Below are 26,160 nucleotides of genomic sequence, written 5' to 3'. Positions count from 1 at the left end.
TACTGGTTGAGTGCATTGTACAGGCTCTCATAGAGGTGCTGCAGGTTCAGCAGCACCACCATCTTGCCTGTCTTCATGCAGATCTTCACCTGGTTGATGTTTCTGCAGATATGGGTGTACTCCTGATCCCGGGGAAAACTGGAACCAAAGATGATCTTGGGCTGCTCGTCTTCACTGAAGAATGACTGCTGCAGGATCTGCAGGGCCATGTAGTTTTTGGTCAGTATGAGCAAGTAGCGGGATTCAGCTTCTTCCAGTTCCCCAACTCTGCTTGATGAGTTCCAGGGTGCTGACTGACCTCTCCCACACACCTGGCCTCAGGTAAACTGGCCATGAAGATGTCCAAAGTGGGAATGTCACCTTTGCGACTGAAGTTCTGAAGGACTACCTGTGCAATATCCTGTGGAGAAGGCTTCTTGTTAGATGCTCTGGCGGTGGCAAAGACCATCTTGATGAGGCTATAGTAGTTGTGAAGCCCGAAGAATTCCTCGTATTCCTGCTGCACACTGTTTCATAGGCTTTGGCAAAAGGAGCGAAGTACCCTTGGACTCTGTCCTGTACCAGACTGTCTGAAGAGCACATCCCTCTGGTACTCTCTATGAGCTCCTTCTCACTGGGGCTGCCATAGGACACAAACTACCCTGGTTCATCCTGGCAGGGTCAAGGACCCAGTTGGAAATACCTATGAAGTCAACTTTTTGGTGGGGGGCAGGATCACCTTCAATGCACCTATCTTCCAGCAGTGGGTGCAGAGCCTTCAGGGACATTTTCAGGGAAGCTTCTGCCAAGCCAACCTCATCCAACACCACCACAGATACGTACTGCTGCAGGTCCTTCCCCTGCTGAAAGTGAGCACTCTGCTTGAAGGTGTTCATGATGCCATGTGGGGGTGCAGTGGGGGCTACACTGGAATGACACCAGGTGGACCTGCTTCAGGCTGCAGAATAGACTGGAGTGTGAGGCCTGGCCCCGTATGGCATCTGCCATGATAGTCTTAGCAAGAGATGTGGAGCTGCCAGGCTTTCCTGCCAGGAAGAGGGGTATCTTTAGCTCAGTGCAGATGATCATCATAAATAAGTTCTCCTTCAGAGCCATGTTCCTGGCTATGGTTTTTCTCAGAGGCATCTAACTCAGGAAAAGATCCTGTGCATGCATGATCTCATCCAGGATGATCCTGCTGTCATCATATGGTTCTAGAAAATACCTGCAAATGGCTCTGCAGCAGGATTCCTTCTCCTTTAGGGATTCATGGTAACAGACCCCCACATCCAGCACCAGAGACCAGAAGATGGGGTCTCTCCTGAAGTTATTTTTGCTGACACTGATCTCACAGAGAATGGTGTTCAGCTTCACCAATAGCATTTCGCTGCGGCCATGAAACCAAGTGAACACCTCACACAGCACTCCACATCCCAGAGGCTGACAAAACTGTACTTACTTTCAGTGTTCCTCATGAACCTCTGAGAGGCATAGAGCACTTCTGTGATCACATGAGTCTCATCTTCAATGATCCTGATGTAGTGCAACAGTCTCTGCACAATCTGCTGGATGTAGAGCTTTTCAGCAGTGTTGTTCAGCTGTCTGAAATCCCACACTAGAGGAATCAGCCTCAGGGGCAGGGCATGGACATGGTACACCAGCTGCCTGAGGGAAATAGAGCACAGCCTGTCTGCTGTCTCCTCTGCACTGACCCTGTATCCCAAACCACCTGACTCCAAAAGGCAGATGGTCTCCTGGGAGTGCTTCCTGTAAGGATTGCAGGCAGCTATGATGTATGTGAAAGCCTGAGTCCTCCTCCATGGATTGGCCATCTACAGTCTGGTCACATAATACTTCCTTAATACAGCTTATGGCTTCTGTTGTGTTGGCTTTGTCAAAAAACAAGATGGTGTCTAACTGGAGTTGGTCCTTATTGGATAAGGCAGTTTTCTCAGCCTCTAAGTCTTTGGAGTGAATCATGGCTGTGGTTGTTCCTCCATGGACCTTGACCTGTTTTATGGTCTTAGCCCGGGCATCAGTGTGTAAAACATCCAAAATTATATGCAAAGTTATGGGGCTAACTAATGACAAGACAGACAGATAAACCCAGGCAGGGGCACAATCTATGGGATACTTGGCCAGAATTAGTCAAGAATGTCAAAGTAGTAAAAAAAAAATAAGAAAAGACTAGACACTGTCAGAAACCAGTGAGTAGGCAACATGACAAGTAAATGGAATATAGTATCTTGGTTTGGATCTTGGAATGGGAAAATTAGTGAAATCCTAAAAACTATGAGTGTGGTTAATAGTGACCCATAAATGCCATTTCTTAACAAATGTACCTAGTAACCTTAAGATGCTAGCAATGGGGGAACTAGGTATGGGGTGTGCAAGAACTTTCTGGGAATCATCTTATTCTGAAATAAAGTTTATTTTTTTAATGCAATAGGACTGAGCATCTCATGGATACTCTAGGGGGAAGATCCTGTGGACTTTATATCTTTTTTTTTTTTAGTACTGGGGATTGAACCCAGGGACACTTAACCACTGAGCCACATCCCTAGACCCTTTCATATTTTATTTTAGGTTTGTCAAGGTTCTCAGGACCTCACTAAATTGCTGAGGCTAGCTTTGAACTTGTGATCCTCCTGCCTCAGTTTCTCCATCAAAGGGATTACAGACACGCACCACCACACCCAGCCATGGACTTTGTATCTTAAAACTGGTCCACCACCAAAAATACTCAAGAACTGCTCTCCAAGGTTTCTTGCTGCTTTCCTTATCACTGCTTTCTAGTCCTCTGCCTATTTCCTATGTCACTCACACTTTCTCACAAAAATAAAAAAAAATTAGCCAGTGACTGAGGGAGACAGGAAAGAGGAGTTACTGTTTAATGGGTATCTAATGGGTATCAAGTTTCAGTTTACTTTTTTTCACTTTTTGATCTTAGCCGTTATTTAGAATTGGAAACAGAATCTAAGAATACAAGCTACACAATTTAAAGGAATTTAAACCCCACTATGTTAACAACTAAGAGAAAGTTATACATTTGCAAAAAAATAAATAAAACCTTCACCATACTGTTTCCCTGTATCTCCCCACCCAAAGTGTCAGCAATTCTGAAGGATGGTGGTAAGGGTAGTACAACAATATAAATATATTAATGCCACTGAGCTAAATACATTTAAAAATGGTTAAAACAGTAAATTTTATATTATGTATACCACAATTTTTATAAAAGGTACTGATACATGGACAAATCTTAAAAAAATAAACAAAAACAATCTACATGAACAATAATATAGTTATGGTACTAATAATCTAATATAACCTTTTGGTATAAATAAACATGACCACTTGAAAGAAAAAAAAGAAAAATCTACATGAAAAATGCCAGACACAAAAGCACAAAAGATTTCATATTATGTGATTCCAATCATTTGAAAATGTTAAAAAATTCACTGGTGATAGTTGCACATCATCTGTGACTATACTAAAAACCAATGAATTATGCACTTTGGTGAACTGTTTATGAATTATTTCTCAATTAAAAAAAATTAACTCGTTTTCAATCTATGACTACTAAAGACAAATACTATTCTATAAATTCTGGAACCACATTATGGTGCCAAAGTGAACAAAGAAAAAAAATAATAAAAGGACTGTGGTTTAAAATGGCTGGCAGTGAAGATCAGGAAGGTCTGTACCAGGGCATGGTGGCTTTTCAATCACAGGGCAAGAACAAAGGCAAGATCATGGAACACACTAGAATGAAGCTGACCAAAGGCCTTTATTCTGGTCCTCATCATTCATTAAGCCACCTATGCAAATAATTTCTTCATTTCTGGCCCAAGCAGCAACAGCTGCATCCAGGGCTAAAGTGGAAGACAGACATAAGTAGTGGAAGACCTTATAAATAAAAGTTATCAGGTAAGAGCTCTGCTTATCCCGGCTCAAGTAAAGGTAGAGCAGGAAGATGTGCATATGTGCAGAGATTCTGTTCTTCAAAGCTGAGGCCTGCAGAGAGGCAAGCTGAAGAATACAGTGAAGGCTCAAAAACTGCCCAGCTCAGCAATCAATCCAAAGTACCGAAAAATACAAAGAGCAATATGTAAAGCAAGGTATCTTGAGAGCGTAATTAGTGTAACAAACTGAGCAAAGTTAAAATTGAAAGGATGTTGGTACAAGCAGCAATTCTAATTTTGAAGAATATCTATTCAAAACTCCTCAGGGAAAAATATGATACTAAAGAGGGTGGATAGTTGGAAATTAAGCATACCAATCTAGAGAATTAGAATTAGGCAGGTAAGGTTTAAGAAATTGTCGTGTAACTAAACATACAGGGAAACCATACAAGGAGTAAGTGACATAAAATAAATGAGATAAGCTAAAAGAGTTTATAATCCTTTAGATAGTTCCAACTAAAGATGTGGGACCGAGCCCATAAATTTATATGCCCTGCCACCCAAAATTACATTCAAAAGGAAAAAAAAAGTTTAAAAAAGATAAAAATCTGCAACAAGGAATAGGGGCCTATGAGCAGTTAACAAATTCCAACAACAACAAAAAAGTGAATTATCAAAATCTGCCTGAAGCAAGTTTTTAAATAGAGTAGAGGAAAATGAGCCCAGAAGGAACACAGAGGGGCTGTAGCTGAAGAGGAAGCCCATCTGCCTAGAACCATAGGGAGGATCTAGACTCAGTCAACAAGAATTATAAAAGACCAGAGAGGAAAATGAGATAATGACCCATGTTTTTCTATCACAAACTATCGCCCTCATATGTCCCTCATAACTTTTTCTATGTGGTGAAGATATCTACACCTAACTTGGATGGGAGAATCACAGGGCTCCCCTCTAAAGAGCCAGACAGACCATCAGGGGACACTAGAGCACCTCTATCAACACTGCTCCCACAACACAGCATTCTGTATACTGGCCTTTGGAAGCCCCAGGTTAACATCTAACCACAACTCTGCTCATCCTAAAGCAAAGCTGCCAGGCAACAACCATCCCCACTACACTACACACATGAGGAAGTAAGTTTGTCATAACTGGTTCTGAAGCTTACCCATTAGGTTCTGTGACTGAGAGATTTCCTGCAAAAAGGATGTACCAAACAGCACTTTCAACAGTGCAACCTATATAAACTATTACTTTCCAAGTCACGTTATGTAAGAATTATCCTTAAGAGCTAGTTTGTCATTTGATTCTTGACTTAGAAGTTGATCAAAGTTTTGCCTTTCTGCCCTTTTGATTAAGTGTACATCATTTCCAAATTCATTTCACAAGTCTCTGTTACAGGTCAGCTTACCTAAAAATATATGCAACACCACTGCTGTGATATCTTATAATTTGGTATTCTTTTCAGTAAGAAAACTGACTGTTAAATTACAACAGTGAAAGGACCTAACAGTTGTTTCCAAGGATCCCATGAGCTGGAGGCTGCCACACCTTCCTGTGACATTTTCACAAGTCATAATGGTCTATATACCCTAGCAGCCAGGGATCAGCAACCCACCCAGGCCTGATTGTGTCCATCTTCCTGCATTGAGAAGAGAGAGGCTGATTCAGCCACAGCCCTTCATCCTGACTGGGTTGTTGTCCATGGAAGATGACTTTAGACCTCACAGGTCCTACCTAGCTGCCTACATTTGCTCCAGGGATCATTTCTGCATCTACCTTTGAGCTTCTCAGCAGCTGGAGGATTCCCAACATACCTGTAAGGCAAGATCAACTCAGGACCTGCTGTTATGTGAAAATAGATTGAGGGAACAGAGTCTGGTTCAGGGTCATATCAGGTTTGATTTGGGTTAGGAGTCATTCTGCTGGATGAGTACGGGGATTGGGCCACTGGGATATTTATAAGAATGTAAGGTGAAATGTAAGTATGAAAATAGAAAACTAGGTAAGATCTGAAGCACACAAGGGTGTTGGGGCCTTCATTTGGATACATAATTTTGAATTATGATCTGAAGTGGTGAATCCTCTGAATCCATATACAATGGCAAAAGATCTTTCATCGGGGTCAGGAGCCTGACCACAGCAAGGCAAGAGACTTCATCCTATATTACACTTCTTTTTCATCCTTTTAGATTTGGATGGACACATGGGACTTTTCTTGAGTTTCCTGGGATGCTGAGAATGTAATTCACAGCCACACACAGGCCAAGAGTCTGATTCAGACACAGCTTTTACAAAGCACTTTACCTAAAAGGCACAGATTGGGCCTCTTCATTTCCCTTTGAAACCGTTTTCTTGAGGATTCCCAAAGGAGTGCAACACCTGCCTGACATTCAGGGGAACAGAACAATAGGGAGGAAAGAAGCCTGGAAAAAAACTTTTCTTGAATTGAACACTGTGGCACTGACAGCTCCTAATCATGCAACTTGGTGGCTATCTATGCAAGCAGGGATTCTCCAGAGAGATCCTTACCAGTCATGCTAATTTTTGACTTTTCTGAGATCCTTGGGGTTCCCATCACCAATCCAGTCCATGGCCATGTCACAGAGCTTGAAGGTGGTACCCATCTTGGACACAAAAACACGAACCCCTTCAGAGAGTGGCCAAAATTCTGGAAGAATACAGGAACTTGGGATCTTGGTAGGTGTTTCCCATCTGCAAGGCAAGCAGCAGTCCATTCATCAATTGGCCATGAGGAGTCCTGCAAAGATTTCCACTAGATAGGACACATTCACGGCTGCATTCTTCTCTCTACTCTCATTAACAACATACCCAGTGGGATCCACTGACATAGAAAGACTCACTAGTTAACAGTCCATTTCAAACCAACAAACAACAACAACAACAACAAAAGATTTCCTTCATGTTCTCAGAACATGAGACAAAAGGCCAAATTGAAACACACACCCACTAAGACACACAAACCACCCCTGTATTTGGTCTGCATCTATCCACTCTGTCCTCTCACTGGTGGGTGAAAATATGTTCCCCAGAAGTGGCCTGTCCTTTCTCAGCTCTGGTCTCCTAGGACATCTCCATGTAGTTGTCAGGAGCCAGCAATGAGCCAACACTTCTTTCTCAGGAAAGGACCCTGTTCAGTCCATTCAATGCATTTGGCTATCCACACATCACCAGGTGCCAAGAAAGAATGACTCTGGCCTTGGTACAGAAAAACAAGTGAGCCCACTGGGACTGTAACTGCCTCTAGGTGCCTTGACTCCTGGAACCCAAGTTCAGAGAATTTCATCACCAAGGAAGTGAGGTGAGGTCACTTCCTTCAGGGAAGTGAATGAGGTCACTGCCTTGGCAACCACTTTGTCCTAACATATGTTTCCAGGGGTCCATGAGCTGTAGGCTGCCCCACCTTCCTGTGACATTTTCACAAGTCACAATGGTCTATATACCCTAGCAGCCAGGGATCAGCAACCCACCCAGGCCTGATTGTGTCCATCTTCCCTGCATTGAGAAGAGAGAGGCTAATTCAGCCACAGCCCTTCATCCTGACTGGGTTGTTGTCCATGGAAGATGACTTTAGACCTCACAGGTCCTACCTAGCTGCCTACATTTGCTCCAGGGATCATTTCGGCATCTACCTTTGAGCTTCTCAGCAGCTGGAGGATTCCCTACATACCTGTAAGGCAAGATGAATGGATAAAAAAAATGTGGCATTTATACACAATGGAGTATTACGCAGCACTTAAAAATGACAAAATCATGGAATTTGCAGGGAAATGAATGGCATTAGAGCAGATTATGCTAAGTGAAGCTAGCCAATCCTTAAAAAACAAATGCCAAATGTCTTCTTTGATTTAAGGAGAGCAACTAAGAACTGAGCAGGGAGGAAGAGCATGATGAAAAGATTAACATTAAACAGAGATGATTGGTGGGAGGGAAAGGGAGAGAGAAGGGAAATTCCATGGAAATGGAAGGAAACCCTCAACGTTATACGAAATCACATATAAGAGGTTGTGAGGGGAAAGGAGGGAAAAAAAACAAGGGAGAGAACTGAACAACAACAGATGAGATAGAGAGGGAAGATGGGAGGGGAGGGGAGGGGGGATAGTAGGGGATAGGAAAGGCAGCAGAATACAACAGTTACTAATAGGGCATTATGTAAAAATGTGAATGTGTAACTGATGTGATTCTGCAATTTATATTTGGGGTAAAAATGGGAGTTCATAACTCACTTGAATCAAATGTATGAAAGATGATATGTCATGAGCTTTGTAATGTTTTGAACAACCAATGGGAAAAAAAAAAGACAGAGCACCAAGAAAAAAAAAAGAATTGTAATGCCAAAAAAGTACATTTATAAAGACATGAATTGGTGTGAATATACTTTATATACAAAGGTATGAAAACTTGTGCTCTATATGTGTAATAAGAATTGTAATGCATTCCACTGTTGTGTATTTAAAAAAATAATTAAAATAAAATAAAGGCTCTGAGAACTAGACAAGAATACACATCTGCACACATAACAAGGTATATGGTTACTATTTTTTGTCACTCTTTTGTATCTCCACAATACCATTAGGAAAAGCAGGAATTCAGTAAATAGTATTGGTGGTTTACTAGTGCATCCAGCAGAGAGGTAGTTTCCAAAAGACTGAAGGAGGCAGAGCAGGGGGGAAAGTGCATGAGCATGAAGTAGCCCAGGAGAAAGAAATAGAAGGAGACAATAGGGAAGAGCAGCTTGGGTGGTAGTGAATTTTCCCCACCCTTTTCTTTCTTGCAGAATTAGGTCTACCAGTTCCTGGGGCTGAACCCCAGGAAGCTAAAGAAAATAGACATCATTGTTTCTGCCTCCACTTTGATAAATTCAAACTAAAATAAAAAATAAAAGGACTTTATTATGGGTCTTAGGAATTGTAATTCAGGAGACACTGGTTCTGATAACTCTGAATCACTGCTCTAAGAAAAGCAGGAAAAGCAGGAGATTATTCGGACTATTGAAGGTTGAGAAGGAATCTTAGATCTTGAAACCTACAGAAGATAAAGAACAGAATGTGCAAATAGAATGGAAAGGCTGGTAAAACAAGGGTCTGTAACCTCTTGATATGCATTGAGCCTCTAGGCTCAATGTAATTGGTCATTCATGTGATTTCAGATGCCTGGTATCAAAAGGTGGAGGTGATAATTACAGCAACAGCTGGAATCATGTATAAACTCTGCTGTGACAAGGACTTAGAGGCTGCTTTTGTTAAAACAGTGTCTCTTCACTTGGGCCTGTGAATGAGCAACTAAAAGCAGGATTAAAAAGCTTGGTATCTCTGCCTCTGTTTTTCATCTGTCTCCTTTGCTCCTCATCACCTTCGACTCCAGGAACAGCAGGACTGATCAATAAACATTGGGTGTTGAATTAAAACTATCCCCCAAACAATGGTAACTTTTTTTTTTATCACTGTCCACAAGTTCCCTCCTGACCAATCCTGTGATAATAATCAACTTGACCCCAGTTTGACCAAGACTGCTTAACTGTGTTTACTTCTGCCCACCCCCTTGTCTGTATATCTGGGCACCCATGTCAGTGCCCCTGAAGATAGGGCTCAGTGAGCTGGTCTATCCAGTATAACGACACTAATTAAAGTTCCTTTCCTGCTTGTCACCACGATCTTTTCCATTTGGTTTTTTGGACAAGTGTGGAACCTGGGTTGTTGGGACCACCAGTATTGAGCCTCTAACTTAGGACTCTGGTACACTGACTCCTAGTGGCCTCCCAACTCCGTTTTGAATACTCTTTTGATATCACTTTCCATCATAAGTTTCCCCCCTTTTTTTCCCCACACTTCCCACAATGTTTTCCATTGCTTTTCTGACAGCTCAAAGAGTACCCTGAACCTCCAAAGTACATATTGAAAAGGCAGTTTACATTTAGGCTTAAAACATCATGTGTTACCTCTGTCAGAAAAATTAACAGCATTAAGATGCTACGGAGCGGGCCTGGGGGTGGGCGGAGAGAATATGAATCCAGGTAAATCTCTTGAGCAGAAAGTATGGAGGAAAGGAGAGCTGTTTATGGAGAATGACTGGAAAGCTTCTCTCTGGGTTCCATGGTAAGAACCCCCACACTGCTCAGTATAGATCTGCATTATTCCTTCAGTGGAGTCCAGCTGTTGCTTTGAGTGCGACATCAAATAGAACAAGTCACTGGGAAGCCAGCTTTATACAGGAACAGTCACCTTTCCAAATTTGCATTCATTCTTGATTGATGGACACTTTTATATGTGGGTGAAACCAACCCATTTCCTGCACCCCTTTTTTCTATGGAATCCTACAGTGGAAATAGCAAGTCTCCAGTCCCTGCTCTGGAGCTGGGATTTCTGTCAACTGACAAAAAGTAGCCAGGGCATGACACTCATTGAGGTGACCTGGGACCTGCATGTAAAGTGCTAACAGAGAGAAGAGTCTCCAAGGTGGATGTCAGAGGCAAGGTGGAGGCCACACACTTTTTAAGTAAAAGCGAGAAACCAAGAGTTCTTTGATGATTTTTTTTATTTAACAATTTAAAGTTCTCTTTAAATAAGACCAAATGGTACAGTGATATTTCATTTTTCCATCCACCCCCTTTTAAATGAAATAAAGAATATAAAGGGAAGCCAAAAAAACTGCAAAAGATATGTCTTAGCAACTGGAGGTCTGATTACAAAAAAAAAAAAAAAAAAAAAAAAAAACCACAGATAAGTCGTCACAATGTATTGCTTTTTTCCAAAAGGGTAAATGACGTTCTTATCAGACTCAGACTGAAAAGAAATCCTGTTTCCATCGCTACCTCCCTGATTGAACGTGAACGTGGTATCCAAACAAAAAACAGACACAGCAGGGCAAGCACCAGACTCCAGAGTTGCACAGGGCTGTCACTGGGTGGCAGTTATGAATGGAGTCACTTTTAAAAGTCACTTGTACTTTTAGCCCAAACAAAACTTGAAGAAAAGTTTGTTTTTTTTAAAAAGCAAAGTGCTGTTAAATATGCCATTTCAGATGAAAAAGAAAGCAAGAAAAGTATCTGTTTAAAAAGTTCTATAAAAGTATTCCAAGAAGCATGGGGGTGTCTTATATTTCGACATCCTATCACTTCACCATCAGTGCTGTGTCACATGTGTGCTGATGAGCCCGTGGTTTCCTACTGTGCACTTGTGAAAATACTCCTGGTGGATTTTCTCTTGTAATCTGCCCTTCGTTACAGGGAGTCCTAGTTAAGAAATATGGAGGGTAGAAAGAAACTCCTTCTTCCCAAACAGGGGGTAAGTGTGTGTTTCTAAGGGCTGGTAAATGTGCTCATGTCCAGAAAAAGGACTAAGTTGAAACTGGGCGTAGAGATAGGGCTGCTAAGAAAGCAGAGGCTGTCTCACCCTATCCTACCCCACCCCTGGCTTCCCCACCTGAAGCCACTGGAAAACTAAGAAACCACTCTTCAGGAATTTGATTAAAGTCCTCCTCAACCCCATGGACCAAGGTGAGAGAGCATCTCTGTGGAAGGAGGGAAGATAGAAGACAATTCCTCTTCCTCCAAGTCAAGGAATGTGTATTCCCAGTGGCAGGGGAAATCAGATCCTTGCCCATGCATAATTCTCTGAAGTATGATTAGAACTGGTTTCTACTTCAGCCAAAGCTTGACATTCAGCAAGTTGTGTTCTTTTTAATGTAAAGCAGTAATAATCAATTTAGACAAGGTGAGCCTTCAGTGATTTGAAAATGCTTACACATGACCTTATTCTCACTGTGGTCCCATGAGACGGTCATCATGTTAGTCAGCTTTCCGTCATTGTGACAAAATGCCTGAGATAAACAAGTTAAAAGGAGGAAAGGTTTGTTTTTATTCTCAGTTTCAGAGTTTTTAGTTCACGGTCAGCTGGCTTCCTTGCTTTTACGCCTGTGTTGAGGCCAAACATCATGGTGGAATGCATGTGGAAAGCTGCTCACCTCCTGGCAACCAGGCAGGAGAGAGTGGGGTAGGGAAGAGTTTGCTTTTGTAACTTAGTGCCTTCCTCAAACCCCACTGAGCTATGAATCCATAAATGCATTAATCCACTCATGAGGTCAGAACCCTGGGGATCCAATCACCTCCCAATGGCCCAGATCTGAACTCTGCTACACTGGGGACTAACCTTCAAATGTGAACTTCTGGGGACATTTAAGATAAAAACAACAAACTGCTCAACTTAGAGAGGAGAAAAACAAAAATCAGAACTTAAGGGATTAGCCATGATCGTGGAGCTATTAAATTACAGAGCTAGGGGTCAGACTTGGTTAGCTCAGCAAGGAGGGGCTTGTCAAAGACAAGTGACCCTTAAGCCCGAATACAAGAAAATCCAGCTGCTGCAGCCTTTCAGATCTGAAGCCTTAATAAAAGGATGTGCTCAAAATTTTTCCTCAAATCAGAAGTTGCAAGGTAAGTTCCAGGTAACACAATCTTATCCAGTGTGGACTCAATGTCTGAGAACATCACCTGACCCTGATTAGACCCTAGATAAATTAGCCTCTGAATAAACTCAGTCAAGAAGCCTTAGTCTCAGGGATGGTTCTTATTTTTGTTAGGTGAAAGAGTAGGGAAGTTGTCTTTCGCCAGATTCAAAATGTGCATATTTTAAGCTTGTTTAACAAAATCTATAGCCTGGGTATATATTCTCTACAATCATCTGGAAAAAAGCAAGCAAAAAATGTAGAAATTCTTCACAAAGTATTTAGTTTCAACTATTTTGGAAGAAGGGTTTTAGCATACTGAATTCTGATTAAATGTACTTAAATATGTTAAGTTCATCACGTAATCTTTGAATAAGACTATCAATAAAATAAGTTATAACACAAGTACTAATAGTAATGACACTTCTAATTATAGCTTAGTTCATTACAATTAAAAGAAGTATCTGGATTCCTGGAAACAAGTAAGAACAGAGAACATTATGAACCCTGCAGACTATCCTATCCATGCAAGCCTCGCCCCAGAATTCCCACTGTGGAAATCAGCAATTTACCAAACACAACACACACCTGGCTCACAACAATGCAGCAACAAACCCAGAACTGCCTGTCTAAAGATAGTGACCCGCACATTCATGGCCATATTCATGAACAGCAATAGCTTGGGCACATAGGCCTATCTTCTGGAACATCCAGGCATCCCAACATAGGCCTGGGTCCCCTCACATAGGCCAAGATTACAGCCATAACAAAACCCAAGCGTAAGTGCCCTGACAGAAGACGTGTACCTATTTTTGGTTATAAAAAAAATAAAGTAAATTCCCTCTATCACTACTGTTCATCATGCAAATATGAGGGTCATTAAAAAAACATGAGGTAACAAGAAAATAATCAACACATCATCAAGAAATAAAGCAATCAACAGAAGAAGGCACAGAGATAAACAAGATGTTGGGATGTCAAACAGGAACTTAAAATAACTATGATCAATACATCTCAATATCTAGCGGAAAATAGACATAAACGAATGAGTGATTTCATTAGGAAAATAGAAAATATTATAAATATTCAAATAGAAATGCTAGAGAAACATAATCAATATTAGAGATATTAAATTGCAGATTGGCCAATGCCTGAAAAAAGCGGCAGTGAACTTGACTATAGGGCAACAGAGTTAGTCAACCTGCAACAGAAAGAGAAAATAGATCAATGAAACATAGCAGAATACCCAAGAAAAGCAGGACAAAATTAAAGAAACTAACATGCATGCAGTTGGGGAAGAGAGAGGTAATATTCTGAGATAATAGCTAATAAATTCTCAGATGTAATGAAAGAAAATTAAACACAGATCCTAGTTCATAGAATTCTATAGAGATAATATATCAAAAAATGCCACAAAATTAAAAACAAGACCTACATATTATGGTCAAAACTTTATGATCGAGAATGATTAAATTATTAAAATATTAACCATTCCTGTACATGTCTTTTCCTCACACTGTATTATCTGGTAATTAATTTTTGTAAATAATTTGGCTATAATGTGTTCAAAGAATTTAGGAGTATTAGTAAGAAGAACATGGTTTCAAAAAGACAACTAAAAAAGAAAGAATACTAGTGACAAAATTCAGGAATGAAGAACATTTAAGGGTGAAAATGTAAATTACTGGCACTACAAACTTTTCAGAATTCAAATGAACTGGAGACTTGTTTTTGTTGATTAACAAGTGCAGATATACCCATATATTCATCACACACAACACAGGTACACTCTGAGATACATAAAACATGCTTGAAATCAGAAATGATTTGAGTTTAGAAAAGAGCTCTGTAATGTATTATGAACAATGTGGATTTATGAACTCTTCAAACGCAATGTATTATGAATTATGTTACTCTAGATTATGGACTTTTTTTACTTTGGATCAGATATTTATTGCTTCTTTCCTCCAATAAAATAAAACTTTAGATTTTTCATGCAAGAAAAAAAAATTATGGTTAAAACCACTAATTTGAGATTCAAAAATTTCCACTAAAAATTCACTTAATTTTGTCACTGAATATTGACATTTTCTCTACTGGTATGTGTAAATAAGTCAAAGCTGGTTACCAAAGCAATTTACCCTAAGGAAATCAGATAAGTCACAGATCCCACTGTCAAACTTTCTTCATTAGAAATATAATCAAACTTACTAGCAATCTCTTAAACTGTGCTCTCAGTCAGTACACTCTGATCCAAATGGGAGCTGGGGCCGCAGTGGAGTTGGGGGAAGAGACAAATAAAACCTTGTAATACCAAAGGTGCGACTGAAATTGAACATTTCAGACTATTATATCTCTTCTTTAAAGGATGCAGGTGTATGTGTGCATGTTGTGTGGTCAAAAAAGCCTAAAGGACTTCTGAAAAACCCATAAAACTTTCAAAACATTTATTGTTAGGTTAAAACAAAAACAAAAACAAAAATAAGATTAGTCAATAAGACAGAAATGATGTTTCAGTTAATTACATTTTCCTTCCTATTACTGCTGACATGTTGCTACAGTCAAAGTACCTATTCATTAGGAACACTTTAATATTTTCCCCAGCAGATGTTCATGCAGGTGTGTACAAGGTATTGTTTAAAAGTGGTTCAAGAGAACTATGGCAATATTTTAAGACTTAACTGGGGGCCTGGTGCATCCACACTGTTATGTGACATGATGTGAGCAGCACCGTGCACAACCAGCGAGCGGCCTCCACCCGTCACCTTTCTCACACTCACCATTGTCGTCACAGGATTCAGACTGGAAAGAGCTAAGAGACTGCACTTCGGAAAGGCTCTCCCGGGCACTGTATGGCTGAGAAGGCTTTTCTTCTAGAGGTTTCTTGGAAAGACAGGGATCAAGATCCACCACTTTAGCTAAAAGAGATGAGAGACAAGCAATAAGTTCTATGTAGGCCAGGAATCTTCAGTTCTCTGCTGAGCTTTACCAAGTGACTGCCTAAAATTTATTCATAAATGAACCACTGAAACTTAAAAAAGAGAAAAACAACAACAGAAAAACAAAACAACAGAAAAATAACAACAACAAAAAAAAACAACAAAAACCCAAACAAAGGAGTCTAGTCAGTAAGTATTCTGTGATATTCAAAGGATAGAATTTCTCTATAAATAGGCATATGGATACTGTTAGAAAGAAAAAAAAAAAACAAAACTTTTGATTTTTTTTAATGATATATAGAAGCTGGTTGTGGCACTGAGTGCCAATAATCCCAGCTACTGGGGAGGCTGGGGAGGCTCACAAGTCCAAGGACCACCTAGGCAATTTTAGCAAGACCCTGTGGTAGAGCACCCTCCTCCCCTTGATCCCCAGTACAGGAGGAGGAGGAGTAGAGAGCACATGGAGCTTTTTTTTTTTAAGGCATTAAAATAAATGTTAACTTGGTAATTTAAATACTGCTACTTCTTCTGGCCATATTAAAAAATAATTCTAACATGGAAATGCTCCCTTCCAATTATTTTTTATTATAATAAGTCCAAAAAAGATCCAGTTGAGAGCTTTTGTCAGTTACAAAAATGAATGATCTTTTCAGAAAATTAATTGGAACATGACACTAGAATATTAACTGGAACATTCATTAAAATAACATCATAGCCACAATGCGCAGTGAGAATTCAAGACATCTGAAAATGTTTCCCAAATCATAAGGATTTCAGATTCTGATCATATATCTCTCCACATTTTGACTTGAACCACCAGTGGCTATGGCAGAACTTCTAATCACTGTTATATCTCAGTAACATTTTAGTGAGATGAAAATAGTTTTTCTCACCATCATAGTCAAAGTCCCAGTTAGGCTTCTGTATTGAGTCGCTGTCAGAAGGAGAGTTTGAGGGAGGTGGGGGAGGCAAGTTTGGTGCTATGCTGCAGACGGCCACTGCTTTTTGGTGTCCATGCATAGACTCAGGATTAAAAGTACTGAATTCAGGATGCTCTGGTATAGCAGATCCTTCAAAAGAATTTCGGTCAAGATTATTTCTAGAGTCACTTGGAATGCTTGGAGTGTAGGAGATAGGACGGACAGGCACCTGGGGTGGTATGTTGGAGTAAATGTTCTTATTTAGCTTTGAATCAAAATATGGTCTTTGCAAGAAAGCTGTGGTTGGTCCCAAGTGTTTGTCTTCTGGTTCAGCCTGGTGTTTCTTCTTTCGACTAATCATTTTGTGGCAGAGTACAAACACCACCACAAGTAAAAATATCCCTGCTATAAAAACCACAATCCCTATTCCCTCGGCCAGTCCAATATTCCATGGAGTGGACACATATTGATTGGGAGCAGCATCCTCACAGTGTTTTCCTCTGTATTCCTGGCTGCAGTTACAGTGATAGGAGCCATGTGTGTTCTCACAAAGGGCCCCATTACGGCAGGGGTTTCCAGCACATTCATCAATGTCACTTTGACACCTGCCAAGAAAGTGGAGAGACTGTTTTGGTATGTCAGACTATGCCAGACCTATAATTCTTCAGAGACTAATGCTAAGATCCCCTCTTAATAAGATACCCCTCAATAAAATCAGATTAAACCATCTAGAAAACAAATAAACAATAACAACAAAAGAGCTTTTAATTAATCAGCTGCTTTTATGCTTTGAATGTATATTTATTGGGGGAGATGAACTTATCAAGCCAATATTTAACTGTTTTTATAGGATTCAACTACATCAATCCCATAAGCAAAACATCAGTTTGTTTCTAGTTCTCACAGACAAGCTATCATTCAGAAATTTGGGATGTGCATTTTGAAAAATTACCTGTGTGTTGCAAAGTCTTGTAATAGACTAGACTAAATTTCTAAGAGAATATTTGTGTTTGGGAATATGACAGTTCCATAACACACATAAAAGCATAGAAAACTCTTATGGTTTCCATTAAAAAATGTTATTCAGGATAAGTTAGAAGCAAGTCCCTTCTGTCTTTTGAAAAGGGACACATCATATACCTATGCAGATCTACCTGCCGCTTATCAAACCTTCCCTCCTCCTTCAATAAAGTTTATCCATTTACCATCCCTCATACTCTGGTATAAAAATTCTAATTAATGATATATTTTGTCAAATATGATAAGAGTATCCATTAACTAGAATTAGGAAAAGTCACTTTATGAGTTAAGGCCATGTGACTAGGGCCGAAACACAAGTCATGATTCTACAAGAGCTAAACTATACAGGAACACCTACAAGGTGTGGCCACCAACAGCCTAATAAGACTGATAGCAAAGGCTTATCTAAATTTGCTACACTAGCCCAGCGTGGTGGTGCATGCCTATAATCTCAGCAGCTCAGGAGATTTAGGCAGGAGGATCATGAGTTCAAAGTCAGCCTCAGTAATTTAGTGAGGCCCTAAGCAACTCGGCAAGACCCGGTCTCTAAATAAAATACAAAAATGTGCTGGGGATGTGGCTCAGATTAAGTGCCTCTGGGTTCAATCCCTAGTACCAAACACATAAATACATACATACATACATACATAAGCAAGCTACACTAGGCACTTATAGATAATATGCACTAAGTAATTTTGTTAAAACCGAACTGGTGAAAAGTCTAACATAAGATGACATCATCCACTTTTTTAAGGTATACATCATGCCTTATTTTTGTCCCTTAGAAAATAATAATCTCCTCTTAGAATTACAGTAATTATTGCAAAATGGGAATTGAAAAAGGTTTCTAGATCTCCATAAATGTTAGTTATAACATATGATGATAAAATGTCATTATCACTGCTATTGAAGATGGATGGTTCAGCTTCACAAGCATCTACTGTAGAAAACAAGAAACTCACCTCACTCCAAGCATTTGCTGCCTGTAAAACCACATACATTCTTTGTTTATAAATAATACCTCCAAAGTATAGAAGTAGGTTTTTCAAACATAATATATATTAATCTGCTTGGTATTTTCCCTTATCTCAAGAGCAAGAAGATAAATTACAAAATTGCCAATGAGGATTATCCAACTCTGAAGTAATGTAGTCTACATTAATGAAGGCTGGTTGTGTCTGCTAATGAATATAATACCACAGAAAGGTAGAAATATAAATTTTAAAGAAACCATTTACCTTTCTCCCCTAAAACCTGAATCACACTGACAAACAGCACCATCCAAACTATCAAAACACGTCCCACCATTTTTACAGGGTTCATCTTTGCAGTAAGGACTAAGCTGGCATCTGAAGAACAAGGGAAAAACATGCATAAACTTCATGAGTCTATAACAAAACAAAATACTAACACATGAAGAATGTAGAGACGTTTTACATGCAGAATTACATGTTTTAAAAGATTTAAAACTATAATTCATTCTGAAATTTATAATTAATTTATAATATAATTCATTCTGAAAAATACACATACCTTTAACCAGTGTATAGCCCTCTGCATTGGCAAACAAAGTCTCCATTGTGTACGATGCATGTGCCACCATAGAGGCAGGGATTGGAGGAACATGGGTTGACACTCACTTCACAGTATGTCCCTATGTATAAGGCACTGCACTTGAAGTAATAGCCTACATCAGTAAAAAAGGAACAAAATAGTCCTATCATTCCATGATTCAAAAATAAGTCTTGTTATATTGATTTTTACCTTTACATCTAAGTGAAGATTTAATTCTCCAAGATCTATAAAGCTGGTAAAATTCCCATTCCTTCTGGGTAGAAGCCTGATGGACAAGCCTTCCACTGCTGGTACAGGATGAATATCCCTTATCCAAAATGCTGGGACCATAAATATTTCAGATTTTGGAGTATTTTAATTTCAGAAAATTACAATAATACTAGTTGAACATCCATAACCTGAAAATTCAAAATCCACAATGTTCCAAAATGTGAAAATTTTCAGTGTCACGTTGGCACTAAAAAAGTTTTGGATCTTGAAGCATTTCAGATTTTTAGTCTCATCCCAAAGTGACACAGTGAGGTCAGCCTCCTTGCTGCCCTGATTTGATCACATAATTTATATGAACATAATATAAGCTTTTGTTGTGTGACATGACTAGGATTTTCAGAGTGCTACTATGGGAATAAGCTGGTGTACTTACTCTATTAGCTTTAATGCACATACATTCTCTCCAAAGAAAATAGCAGACAACCAGAATTTTTTGAAATCTCACTTAAAGTATTATTTTGAAACATTTTGTTCTATCAGTTACACAAAGCTCTACTTATTAGGCTTTGATAGCTGCCATTTTCTTCCTAACTATTTTTGATTATAAATGGTCCAATGGAAACCCAGAATACAGAAGCTCTAGAGTCCCCACTGGCTTTAAGACAGACAGACAATGCAGCAATTGAGGAGGATTAGAGGCCTTTTGAAAACTCACACTCTCTAATGGATAGCAAGAGTCTAGCAGACCTCCATGTTGAGGCATTGGATGAAAGGGGGTACAAAGAACCAAGACGAACTAAGCGATACCAGTTCTAAATTTCCCAGGGTCTATGTCTGAGGAGTTAGAAGAAGAGTTCAGAGGTGGCTGTGGTTCGGGGGCATGATGAACTGTGTACAGAAGTATGTTCTACTCAAACACCTCAGACATGCCTGTAGAAGTTCAGCAGCCAGAGAAGCTGATCTCTTCAGCCTAGTTCTGGGAAGAATACTAAGCCCTGCTCTGCCTTCTTTCTCTCTTTCTCTTTTTCTTTTTTTATTTTTGGTACTGGGGATTGAACCCAGTGTTGCATAACCACTGAGCCCCATCCCCAGCCCTTTTTTTATATTTTATTTAGAGACAGGGTCTCAATGAGTTTCTTAGGGCCTCACTAAGTTGCTGAGGCTCGCTTTGAACTTACGATCCTCCTGCCTCAGCCTCCTGAGCTGCTGGGATTACAAGGTATGTGCCACTGTGCCCGGCTCCTACTCATTTCTGCTGCAGTATCTGACAATAATATTTGAACAAAAGGAGGGGGAAAACCAAAAGCATTTGGGATTCTTCCCCTTAAATGTACACATACAACATTTTAATCACTATAATGTTACGAAGCCTACCTCCAGTAGGCGATGGATTACATATGCCTCCATTCTGACAAGGGTTACTTGAGCAGTCTTCCGTAGCTGTTAATAAGCACCCAGGAGATACATCCACTGACTCTTTGATGTGTGCATAACTTCTTGGTTTGCTATTTAAAGGTAACTCTTGCCCATTAAAATAAATGGGGTCCATACAGCCCGTGAAACCATTACCAACTTGCGGGCTTCTTCCATTCCTTGTTCCTTGCTGCCGTATGTGGCCACCAAAAAACACATAGTTATCTAGATTCAGAGTTTTCAGAGTCCCCGGGGCTGTGCCTGATGCAGTATGAACCTGGTCTAGAACCAATCTAGCATAGTTTCCATTTACTTCAAGAGATACTGCATGCCACTGGCCATCATTGACTTGAATGCTTTGAAGAGAGACAATTCCAGGGCCACTTCCACAGTCAAATTTATATTGCAGTCTTCCATTATGAATCTACAAGGAAAACAATCACTTTCACATTACTTTCACAGAACTTTCAATTGTAATCTCTGACCACAAGTCTATAGGAGAGGTATATTTGGTGAATGAAGGTAAAAAAAAAAAAAAAAGATAAGGGCTTCCATCTAAATACTTTATAAAGCACACACTCATTTTGTCCAAGGTATCTTTTAGGGGTATCAAGTTCTAGTACCAAGTACATATCCAAAAAATATGAAGTGACTAGTTTTTAACCACCCACACCTACCACAGAAAGGACCATGTAGCATCAAATGTTAAAACCCAGTTAAGTTAAAAAAAAGTAGTCATGATAATTATCACTTCAAACATACGTATGCCCTCTCTATAAACCTGCTGTATAACTAATAAGATACAATATTCAGAGTTTGAATATTAACTCTCACATATGCCTAAAAACGTTTGTAAAAAACAGAAATAAATCTCCATATTATTGCAAAGCGAAAAAGAACTTTTCATCCCATGAAGTATAAAATTTGTAAAAGTGTCAATGAATTCTTTAAATGTGGAATTTGCCCATCTGGCTTAATGTTTTTAAAAAGTGAACAATCAAAACATAGAATGGAATTTATATTTCTTAAAGGCTGCCATAATTGGAGGTGTAAGACTAAAACCAGACAATCACATACCTCCAAGATACTGTAGTCAGTTCCTCGAGCATACATTACAACTGCATGAGCAGAATAGGTCCTGAGCCTCATTGTCAGTTTCATCTCTAATTTGTTTTCATTTTCCATTAGACGGTATTTCACAAAGCTGTTTCCAGTAAATGTTATAGATGAACTTCCTGTGAATCACAAAAGAAGCCAGTTTAAGTATAGTTTTTAGAGTAGGATTTGTCCTCCTATATTCTGATTTTTAAATTTAAGGTCACATATAAAATTATAAAATTAAATTCCATGGCAAAACATCTAGTTACTTAATAAACAGTATAGCCTGACTGGCTATCCATTTGCAAGAATATATTAGACCACTTTATCACAGAGAAATAAATTCTAAAATAACAAAAGAGCTAAACGTAACCATATTCAATGGAAATTATTAGAAGACAATTTCAGAAAATAGTTACATAGCCTCAAGATAGTTTGATAAACCAATTCCCATTCCTCAGATAAGATGAAAACTGATCGCTCTCTCCAGAAGTGAAAATTGCTAAGTAAAATCAAGTAGAATTGACTAGATAAAAATTAAATTCCAAAATGACGAAATATTTAACAAAAATTCCCAGTCAACTCCCTCTAGTCTCTAATTAACTGGAGAAAAATCCCTTTGTACTTCTGGTAGGGGAAGGGGAAATAAAACATTTTGCAATACACCAAAAAAAAAAAAAAGATTTAACAAATTAAGAGGTCAATAACATATAGACTGTCACTACTCATAATGCACAAAGTGTTCTACACGTTGATAATAAACAAGTAGCCCAGACAATCAAAACAAATACAAACAAGTAAGCTAATAAAAAGGTATAAACAGCCAGAGAAGTGAAAATTAAAATCACGAGATATCATTTTGTGTTCATTAGATGGGGAGGTTTTTTTTACATTTATTTTCTAGGTGTAGATGGACACAACACAATGTATTTTTATGTGGTGCTAAGGATAGAACCTGGGTCCCGCCCATGCTAGGCGAGCGCTCCACCGCTGAGCCACACCACAATCCCAGCCCCAAAGGAGTTTTCTTTTTTTTTTTTTAACTGGAAACTGTCAATGCTGGCAGAAGACTGGGTTATGAGACCTTCATACATGACTGGAAAAAATAAGAATTGTTTCACCTTTTTGGAAAATTAACATAATGTTATCTTTAAAATTTTAAATGCACTTAATTCTTTGACCCAGCAGTTCCTGATCTACTGTAATAGAAAAGAATATATGTATAAGGATTATTATTATTTTTTTTTACACAGAGTATTTGGAATCTTTCTACATAAGGAAAATGCTGATTAAATCACAAAAAGAATCATGCTAGAAAATATTTCACAGATATTAAAAAGAATACTGGCTCAGAAATATGCCCATAATACACTATTACGTAGAGAGAAAAAAAAGCAAGAAGTTAGGATTGTGTAAGATATAATTTTCTTCAGGCTTTTTTTGTTTTATTTTGTTTTATTTAAGAGAGGATGAAAGAGAAAAAGGAAAAACAAACCTCTAAAATCTACTCAAGCACCGATGATACGAAAAGGGGAACATCAAACTGAACTAGAATGTGTTGTTATATAAGAGGAAGAAAAAGTCATTACTGTTTTTCCTTATTCATCTCTACATTTGACTTAAATAAACATACTTTGCATCATTTATTTTTCTCAAATAAAGAATAAAAAAATTAAGAAAGATTGGAACTGATTTTTTGAAATAAAATTTTGCTTAGTCATTGAACCTACCTGGGCACTGACCAAATCTGCCACCAGGACAGACACAGGTGTACTTCTCCTCTCTTGGATCAGCAATACATTCGGATCCTGCAGGGCAGGGGTTGTCTTCGCATCCATGGTGGACAGGTGGGCATTTCCCCTCTTTAATTAAATAAAAGAGAGGAGAGAGATAAAAAAACAGGAATTTCAACAAAATGATGTGTATGGTATAATCATCAAAGGCTGTACATGAAATACCTGTTCTCATTTACTTACCTTAGCAGACACAGGGCTGTCCTATGGTGGCGAGGTGTCACAAAGCTCAGTCTGGCCGTGCTATGCGTCGACATAACATTTTCATCCATGGATATCTTTTCATCACAGAATTTCCAAAGGCAATCCAGTCCTGCACAGAGCTTCTGGAATACATCTAATATCCTAACACCAATGATTTCCTCAATATCAGCCACAGAAGAATTAATCTTGTGCAAGAGTTGTTTTGTTGAAACTTGGGCACTACCTGATTTCTCTACAAAAAGTAGGACATCCAGATGTGGATGAGGTTCAGAGGGCTGCAAACTAACAATCTGTATGTCGTTCCTCCTCAAACCCAGGATGTTTCATAAAGCTCGCTGGAAGTTGTGCCAGTAGTCACCAACAAATTCTTCTGGAGTGAGATTGGCAAAGCGTATAGCAATGGTGTGGTTCAACATCTCTTGTGTTATTTGTCGGATATACACTGTGATGTCAGCCATTGTGGTAAATTTTCCATCGATTACGCTGACATTAAGAAGGTACTGCCCTATATCTAGCTTTTTGTGTGCGATGAGCTTACCCCCGGTGCTGGAAACAGAGAACAGGTTGTCCATTTGGGGGTCAAGACTGTAGGTTAAAGTGTCATACACATCTTGGTCTGTTGCATGGATTTTCCCAATGACACCACCAGAGTATTCCTCTCCAAATGCAGTAATGAAAATCTCTAGGGGCAGAATTGCAGGAGGATGGATGCTCTCCTCGATGACTCTAATGTCAATATATGTCAAAGATGACAACTGAGGTTTTCCATTATCTGCCACCTACAAAAAGAAAAAGAAAAGAAAAAATCACTTTGATTATCTTGTTTATAACTGCTTAATAAAAATGTCTTTACATTGTTCAAATTCTAAATAAATAAATAAATAAATAAATAAATAATCACCAACTGTTTTATACCAATTCCTCTGGATGAGAAAAAGGCCTGTTGAGATAAAGGACAAATAGTCTTCCACTAATTCATACAGAAACTCAGTTCCAGCACTGTAGATGATCAGGCTACCAACTGAATAAGGGAGTCACCTCAAAAATGAAGGTGTGGCACAAAACATGCCACAAACGTATAAATTTTTGTTTTTATGAAATGTAAGCTGTTTAATGTGGGAAGATAACTGCCAATCAGGTCTTCCCTAAGGCTCTCCCATAAAACAGGAAAGACTTCAATACCTTCACATGCAGGAAGTAATGGTCCTTCACTTTCCTCTTGATGGCGGCTGCCGTCAGGAGGACTCCTTGCTGGTTCACTTCAAATGCTTCGTCTTCATTTCCACTCACAATAGTAAAGTAGAAGGGTGGACCATTGTGAGAGGGGTCCTTGTCTGTCATGACTAGCTGGAGGACACTGAAACCCACTGGCTTATTTTCCTGCACCAATTAAAAACAGAACAACACAAAACTACTTCAACACAACCAAATCCATTTGAGAAGGGGTACCTGAGAGTTTCTTAATAATATAAAATATAGCATAGGGGGAAAGTCTTACTGATGATCGACCTGACAGAGGGAAAAAAGAAGTGGGGTAGAGGGGATTGCAGTTGGAGTTGAGGTGGGGAGAGAGAATGGGAAGGGGGAGGAATGCCTGTGAGGAAAAGGGTGTGTGGAAGGTAATGGTGGTGTGGAGGGGTGGGAGCGAGGAGGATGCAGGGTGGAGTCGTGGGAGGGAAGACAAAGCCAGGCCAAGATGGGGAGGAAGGGGGGGAGGAAAAGCAACAGCAGAAGAAGACAGGATTAGCAACGCTCTTAGTTCTCAGACAGTGGGAACAGCTCAACACCCAAGCACAAAAGGAGGGGAGATGAAAGACTTTGGAAAAGAAAGATATTTCAAATCAGCATCTGACCCCAGTGAAAGAGCTCATTTCAAAAAGGATCCCCCAAATCCTCTGGTACTCTAAGCTTACCTGGATGATCACACTGTAGTTTCCCTTGGAGAAGACGGGGGCATTGTCATTGACGTTAGACACGTCAATGTTCACAGTCGTCGTGTTGACCCTGGGTGGACTGCCATTATCAGAAGCTTGAACCGTAAGTGTGTAACCTGAAATCTTTTGGGGATTGGGAGGGGTGGGGGGTGGGGAGAGACAGAAAATGCACCTTCATTTTCATAAAGCCAACGAGTCAAAATTCGCTGTAGTCATTTGTTGTATCCTGTATCTGGGAATTCCCTAACCTACAAATGAGTGAACCATCTAATTCAGTTTCACAAATTTTCCTTGCCAACTCCTTAAACTGTCAGGATGAGAATTCAGTCTCTAGGACTCTTGCTGAAATTACCAAAGTACAGAATAAGTGTGCTTAGAAGCATAATTTTAGTGAGGACGTTTTCATGCTTCCTAAAGGATGACAATTCATTCAAGTACAAATAAAATTGGTCATGAAGTATTTCTGGAGTATTGTTCTTGATGTAAATAAAAATACAAGCATCCAATTACTTGGAAGACAACCTGACAATGTTACCTTTTAGCACTAGTGGATAACTTACCAGTGGTTTTTCTAGATAGTTCTTCAGCTGGGTGGCAGAAGGTTCTTTCTTCATGATCTTCAGAATCTGGAGCAGCAGGGTCCGAATCTGAACTGCCAGTGCTGGTGGTGGGCTGTCATCATCATCGGACGTTTGCTTATCACTGGCCAT

At 39.4% G+C, this 26,160-nt stretch overlaps 1 protein-coding gene across 1 annotated transcript; it reads right to left on the bottom strand.

The window, feature by feature from the left end:
• Positions 1-220: 220 nt before the first annotated feature.
• On the bottom strand, positions 221-26,160 carry LOC144252558 (protocadherin Fat 1-like). Its single transcript, XM_077794805.1, is given in 15 exon segments — positions 221-506; positions 730-906; positions 1,459-1,644; positions 3,761-3,854; positions 15,125-15,262; positions 16,177-16,808; positions 18,462-18,572; positions 18,757-18,910; positions 20,383-20,845; positions 21,499-21,656; positions 23,250-23,379; positions 23,492-24,295; positions 24,699-24,896; positions 25,430-25,573; positions 26,011-26,160. Coding segments are annotated over 15 exon segments (3,825 nt in total).

Source organism: Urocitellus parryii, unplaced genomic scaffold (assembly GCF_045843805.1).
Source record: "Urocitellus parryii isolate mUroPar1 unplaced genomic scaffold, mUroPar1.hap1 Scaffold_48, whole genome shotgun sequence".
Lineage (NCBI taxonomy): Eukaryota > Metazoa > Chordata > Mammalia > Rodentia > Sciuridae > Urocitellus > Urocitellus parryii.
Note: the sequence above shows the minus strand (reverse complement) of the source record. Positions and strands in the feature narration are given on the sequence as shown.